General features: G+C 36.3%; 1 protein-coding gene across 3 annotated transcripts in view; it reads right to left on the minus strand.

Annotated features, from left to right (window-relative positions):
- Positions 1-6590, minus strand: part of LOC110030365 (copper-transporting ATPase PAA1, chloroplastic-like) — a 39080-nt gene extending 32490 nt beyond the window's left edge. For all 3 annotated transcript variants that reach the window (XM_020733056.1, XM_020733048.1, XM_020733039.1), the window contains exons 1-3: positions 6110-6590; positions 5946-5999; positions 2868-3021 (exon numbers count right to left, since the gene is read on the minus strand). In XM_020733056.1, the coding sequence (XP_020588715.1) occupies positions 2868-3021; positions 5946-5999; positions 6110-6514 (613 nt within the window). In that variant the 5' untranslated portion in view covers positions 6515-6590. The remainder of the gene's footprint in view (positions 1-2867; positions 3022-5945; positions 6000-6109) is intronic.
- Between the last annotated feature and the right edge of the window lie 1000 nt (positions 6591-7590).

A 7590-nucleotide genomic window follows, 5' to 3' on the forward strand; every position in this document is an offset into this window, starting at 1 on the left:
TATATATATATATATATATATATATATATATATAAACTCAAAATTGAAAACCCGCATTTTCTCCATCTAAACAAATTAAGGGTCTGTTTGGGATCACTTTTTTTTTTAATTTTAATTTTGTTTTTAGTCAGTTTTATTTTATTTTATTTTTTTTTAATTTTTTATTTTTAAAAACGTGTTTGGTACTGTCAGGGTTTATATGTTTTTAAAAATAAAAAATAAAAAATATAAAACATGTTTGGTTGTGTATTTTTTATTTTTTTTAAATAAAAAGCTATACTCTTTATAAAATGATTGAGTCCATTTAGTACTTCGGTATTAAGCTCCGCTGCCCATGACATATACGATGTATTCCTTGCTCCACCCAGCACGAAGCATTACTTGTGAGCACTGCGCCGAGCGGAAGGAGGGCAGGCAGCGGGCAGCGGCAAACAACGTTGGACAGGGCTGAAGGGCGAGTGGTAGAGGAGGGCGACGGCTGGCGACGAGCGGCGTGTGGCAAGAAGCAAGGGCCGACGGGGGATTGGTTGAGGCGGGAGACAGGGGCGGGCGGGGGACGTGCGCGCGCGAGTGTGGGGGGCGGGAGGCAGGGGGGGGCGAGGGTCGGTGAGAGGCGGGTAGCAAATGGGGGCCGGCAGCGATGGCGGTAGGTGGGGACTGGTGGCTGGAGGGCGGCAGGGAGCGAGAGGAGGCAACAGAAGGCAGAGTCTTGCACATGTAATGCTTCGAAAAACATGATTTTAAAAACAGTGAAAACACAATTTTTGTGGTTTTGATGTTTTAAAAACAAACTCGTGTTTTAAAAATAAAATTTTTAAAAAATAATAAAGAAACACAATTTTTGGATTTGTTTTCTGTTTTTTGTTTTCAAAAACGAAAAACAGAAAACAAAATGTAATCCCAAACAGGGCCTAAGCATTTTAAATGGAACGGTCTGAGAATGTTGTGCGGGTTAAAATAAGATATTTTCACCCAAGTCACTCTTATTTTTGAAAAATGTCCAGAATTTCTTTTCAAAGAGTCTACATATATTTCAAAATTATAAAATATTTTTGGTGAAATCAAATTGAAGACAATTAAGTTATGTAATCTCTCAATCTGGTCGCCCTGTCTAGAGGACAAGGTTTTAAGTACTACCCAATTGGTCTGATCCTCCTATTAAGGACTGAAGTTGATGAGTCTAGTTAATTTTAATAATATCCAAATCATATAAAAAAGAAATTATAAGTTCAAATCACTTAATTCGATATTCCTTATAAGAACATTAGTCGACATGACTTATATCCTAAAAAAACTAAACTTGCAAACTCAAATGTCATTCAAAAACAAAAGCTTTAAATATTTAAATCCCTGATGATGACCGAATTGATAAAAAAATTAAAACGGGGGATTCATTTTAAAAACTAAGTTTCGAAGTCTATTTGAATAAGTTCAAATACTATATAAATATATGAACTCTATCATCTGCAAGCATGAAAAAGTTGATAATGTTCATATACAATTATGTGTTAATATTAAATCTGATCCTTTAGAAGCAAGATGTAAACTCGACAAGATTCAAATCAAACAACCAAAATCCTCGATGATGGTCATGTTGACTAAAAATATCGATCGTAACTTTAAACCAACATTAAGTATAAGTTCCAAATCACTATTTCAAATAAAATTAATTTGTTCAAAGCTAAAAGCAAAAACCTCATCCACCCTCCACAATAGTTTTCCTGGTGTGACAACTTTTTGATTGACTTCAGCTCACAAAGTATGAATTCAATATCAAGGAAGCCCACATGTCGTTGTGAAGTTTTACTCAATTTCAACAAGAATGCCTCTGATTAAATTTAATAAGGAAATCATATCAAAGTTCGTAGATTTCTTACACATCTAAAGAGTATCATCACAACTTAAAACATACTCACCAATTCATTTTAGTTCTTAACTTTTTGGTCTAAAGGTATCCGTCACATGATATGATATTAAAACGTTCAATCTACCCTCACACGCTGTTAGCATCGCCACTATTTATTTTTACTTCACAACGCCTCATATGTATCATCAATAATTAGTTTTACATCTTCCCTTTTGTTATGTGAAAAAGAGAAGAATTCAAACCTATAATAGATATTCAGTTGCCATAAACTTGTTGTAATGTAATTGCATTTGATGCTGGATAACATTCAAATAAAACTAATTCTTAGGAAGGAAAAACTGATGAGCATCGGCTTCCATAGAGTAGGTTTTGGATAACTTCTGCCAGTACGAAGAAATCAACGCTTCACACTTAAAAGTAGACAAATTTGTTAAAGAAAACATGGAACAAAATAAAACACACCTCTCAGAAGGTATTGTCCGCTGATAAATGGAATTTCACACCTCACATTTTATAAATTCTAAGATTTGCAGTATTGATATTGGCATTCAATACTTCAAGTGTTAAACAAAAAAAGTAGTTATATAAACCAACAGTTAACTGTACAAACAAGTGCCATATAAAATATAAAGGAAAATTTTCATACATACCATTTAATGCCTATGTATTTACATATCTAAAACCAAAAATTCAATTTTTACATATATGCCACCTTATTTATGCTTGACAAGATGTATTTCACTTTTCAAAAGTTAAAATAGTGATCATTTTTACATGCTATGAAAGATTTGAGTGATATAAATGTAAAAAAAATAAAGTTTAGGTATCATATAAGTAAATACACAGGAAGTGGGTGGTATTATGAAAGTGATTAGGCTGTAGTTCTACTATGCATGCTATTTCAGAATGTGAATTATGAAAGTGAAAATCACCATTTACAAATTAAAAATGATCGAAGAACAGTAACCATCTAAAGGCAGTATCCTCTGCTACAATTTACCGTGAAACTCAGATTTGAATCCACAAGTCGTTAGGTGGCTTGCAAGTTTCTGTCCTAGCTGCTGCTGCCAGTTTTCTGTGTCCTTTGCTTCAGGTACAGCCCAAACAACTGCAATCGCCTTCTCAAAGTACACAGTAGCTGAAGCCACTTGAGGCTGCAAAAATATCACAACAATTCAGTTTAGAGCAATAATCACACAAACAGTGAATCTTTCCACCATGGCCGGCAAAATTATTTTTACAATAGGTAAGTTAAGCTATGATATAGAACAAATTATTGGGTAATGTGAAAATCTGGTCCACCATAATTTAATTAGTTTCCTAATTAAAAATCTCACATACATCCCACCTACCGTTCACCTACCTCTCACCTATCGCTCTCCTAGTTTCTATAAATAGTCTCTTATGACTTGTCATAAATAAGCTAAGTCAGGCCAAACCAAGTCCTCTAAGAGAGAAAGAGAGGAAGAGAGAAAGAGAGGAATTGAGAGAAAAAAATAGAGATTTTCTTGTAAACGTCAAGACGTTTGACGGTGTAATTACTCGAAGAAATAAAACCCTCTGCAGCTCCGTGGACGTAGGCAAATTTACCGAACCACTTAAATCTGTGTAGCTCTGGTGTTTTTTCTGTATGCAACTTTTCTCGTTCCATTTTTCATTTTATTTTCGTTGTTTTTCACAACTGGTATCAGAGACTTAGGTGGTTCGGACCTGAGAAAGAATGATGAACGGAGACAAAGTAATGACATTGGGGATCGAGAAGTTCAATGACACAAATTTTGCTTACTGGAGGATGCAGATAGAGAACTACCTCTATGAGAAGAAACTTAATCTTCCGTTACTAGGAAAATGACCGGAAAAGATGGACGAGGCGGAATTAAATCTGTTGGATCGATGAGTTCTTGGGATTATTCGATTAACCCTGTCGAGATCGGTTGCCGACAACGTCATCAAGAAAAGGACTACTGCAGGTCTCGTGACAGCTTTATCAGGTATGTCTGAAAAGTCATCGGCGACTAACAAGGTGCACCTGATGAAAATGTTATTTAACTTGAAGATAGCAGAATGTGTTTCTGTTGCTCAACACCTTAATGATTTCGACACTATCATAAATCAGTTGTCATCTGTTGAATTGATTTTGATGATAAGATACATGCGTTGATATTGTTGGTTTTGTTGTCAAATAGCTGGGATCATGAGGATGTCAATTAGCAGTTTCGCAAGTAAATCTAAGCTAAAATATGATGATATCCGTGGTTTGATTTTGGCTGAAGAGGTGCGCAGAAAGATTTCTGGCGAGACCTCGTGTTCAAGTTCAGCGCTAAAATGTTGATTCCAGATGATTCCAGATGAAGATCACATGACAGGAACTCAAACAGAGGAAGATCAAAATCAAAGTCTGGTCAGCAGGCAATCTGCTGGAATTGTAGCAAGACTGACCGCATAAAAAAAAACTGCAGGAATCCTAAGAAGAAAGAAAATGATGACACTAATATTGTAACTGAAGAAATACAGGATGCGCTATTGCTAACAGTTCACAGTTTTATTGATGACTGGATACTCAGGGGCTTCCTTCCATACATCTTCCTGTCTTGAGTTAATGCGAAATTATGTTGCAGGTAAATTTGGAAAGGTATATCGGGCTGATGGAAAAACTCTGGACGTGGTGGGAATGAGAGACATTGATATTGCGCTCTCTAACAAGAGCAAATGAACTTTGCAAAAGGTTAGACACGATTCTAAGTTGAAAAAAAACCTCACCTCTGTTGTAAAACTAAATGAGGGTGATCATTCGGTAGTTTTCTCAGATAGCACCTTAAATGTTACCAAAATACCATTAGTACTAGCTCGGGGTAAGAAAACTGACACACTATATATGACTATAGATTTACTCAGGCGTGGAGACATGAGTCAGAGGTGCAGGATGCGGAAGCGGAAGAATGTCAATTTCTTGAAAAGTGACAGAGTGTCAAATGCAGGAAAACCGGACATTGTACAGACAAATGGTGAAAAACCACAGAGCTATAAAGAAATCTTGTAAGATGAGAATTCGAGCAAGTAGGAGCTGACCAAGGAGGAGGAGACGGATTCCCCGTCAGGGAATCAGACTTGGGAGCTGACAGAACTTACATCAGGGAAGAAGACATTGCACAACAAGTGGGTGTGTCAGGTGAAGACTGTGATTGATGACAGTAAGAGGTACAAAACTGGATTTGTTGAAAAGAGTTTTCAGCAGGGGCAGGATATTGCTCAGGCAGTGGAAGTTGTAAGCAGATACATGAGTAACCCATGAAAGAGCTTGGTGGTACAAGACTACGTTGACGGTGATATGTCAACTGAGGGTATTACTCGTGAGAAACTGAAGTTGTGCTTGACTTCAGCTGGTCTTCAGGCATGAAGACAGAGGTTTTGAGTTGCAGATGTGGATGATATCATGTTTGAGAAAAAAATTGGTACAACTAGTAAATAATGCAGCCAGTAGGTGATGCAGTCAGTGTCCTAGTCTCCAAGTGGGAGAATTGTTATGTAATGTGGAGACCCGGTCCACCGCAATTTAATTAGCTTCATAATTAAGAATCTCACATATCATTCACCTACTACATCACACCTACCGCTCTCCTGTTTTCTATAAATAACCTCTTATGACTTGTCATAAATAAGCCCAAACCAAGTTATTTAAGAGAGAAGAGAGGGAGAGAGGAATGGAGAGCAGAAAATAGATATTTTCTTGTAAACGTCGAGGTGCTCGATGGTATAATTTCTCGAAGAAAAAAAATCCTCTGTAGTTCCGTGAATGTAGTCAAATTTGCCGAACCACGTAAATTAGTGTGTCGCTCTGATTTTTTTTATGCGTGCATTTTTTTCTCATTCCAATTTTTAGTTTTATTATCGTCGGTTTTCACAACACAAATTGATGGATATACAAACTTCATCTCAGTAGAAACTGGAAATCAAGTTAGGTCAAGCCAACGAAAGATTACTATCGAGCTAACGAGTAAAATACAAAGTAAAGCAAAAGAGTAAAATGAACATCTCCAAACATTCCCCAACCCCCTAAAAAGGCGAAATCAATCCTTACTTGGTTTTCCAATATACGCTTCACACTTGCAGCACAACCTCCGCAAGTCATTCCCTAATTATGAACAAAATAAAACAAAATTGTAAGCAAAGCAAACACATTTTCTTCAAGAAATCCAAGTGATTATGACTTTTTTGGGGGGAACACAGGTGTTTATAACTTACTCCTACGTTAAGAAATATCAACTCCGATCCTAGAGCCTCCTCTTCCGTCTCCCCTACGAATGGTCCCGTCCCTGCAACCCTTCCACTTGAACCGCCATCACTTCCTCCGCCGCCAGAGCCTCCCGTAAGTCCAACTCCGCCGCCGCCGCCAGAGGTGTATAAGGATGAAGAGCTCGAAATACTCGCCAGGAGGCGGGGCGAAGACATTTTGAGAGATGAAAGCCAGGTAGAGGAAGAGATCGAAGTCGAATCTGATACTCTGTGGTGGAAAGAACCGGCGAAGGAGGAGGCCGCGGATGCCTTGACAGGAAAGAATTGAACTGGGCGGGAGCTCGGGAAGAGCCTTAAGGTTCCCGAGGAAGTAAAGATGGGCATTGTAAGAAGAGCAGAGGATTCGACGCTCATCTCCTCTTTCCTTTGCTCCTCTTTTGTTGCTTCTCTTCACACGAGGAGCTGAACACGAGAAAATTAAGGCTCCAAGTCTCCCAACTTAGCACGTGATTGTAAAATTATAATGGAGAAAATAAATTTCTAGAAAGCTAAGAAAAATTTTTAATCTATTTAATTATTTCTAAAAATTAGACATTATTTTTTTATAATTGCTATATTATAAAATATTTAATTATAAAAAATATTTTCATAATAAAAATTTCTAAAGAATAAAAAAAATAATTTCTCAAATAAAATAGAAATGATAATCTAAAACACAACACATGCTAAAAAATATTTCAAATATTCACATATTATATGATCCAATCAGTTGTATAACTTTTTATAATTCAAGGTAGAATACATTTATTTTTAAACATGCAAGCCACTCAATTCCTATGCATTTACTTATCTAACAAATGAACTTTATCCTTTACATTTGTATCATTAAAATATTTCATATCACACAAAAGAATATCATTATTTTAATTTTAAAAAAAATATATTCAAATAGAAAAAGGAGATGATGGTATTATATGCTATCGTAAAAAATAGTTAAGATGTTCCACATCAGTAGTGTCTGACATCACAAGAACACACGAATGACAAGAATGATTAACTGGGACGTCAGGTGGTTGATAAACATATAAATCTAATATATTGAAGGTTGGGGATGTATGCCAAGTAGTAAGTTGATCATGTCTTCAAATAGGCACTATTGTTGATTCGCTTTCACTATGTAGGTCCAAGTTTTTGTAGACTTAATTTGAAATAAGTTCCGATCGCAAATTGTTCTTTGCGAAGTTTTACCATGACTGAGTTGTCTTTTTTCAATGCTTACTTTTGTTTGTCAGTGTCTGCATTGCAATTGCATTTAGTATTTGAGTATTTTGAAAATTTTGGGTAGTGTTTTTACTAGTCCTACCGTCGTACCAAAGCATGTATTTTGGCATTAAACAAGAACAACTATGTGGTTTGGGAGAATGAATGGACAAGCACCTTCTGGTAGAAAGAATTAGCATTAAATTGTAGGCAAATTCTACTTATCCTAA

Source organism: Phalaenopsis equestris, unplaced genomic scaffold (genome assembly GCF_001263595.1).
Source record: "Phalaenopsis equestris unplaced genomic scaffold, ASM126359v1 Scaffold000002, whole genome shotgun sequence".
Lineage (NCBI taxonomy): Eukaryota > Viridiplantae > Streptophyta > Magnoliopsida > Asparagales > Orchidaceae > Phalaenopsis > Phalaenopsis equestris.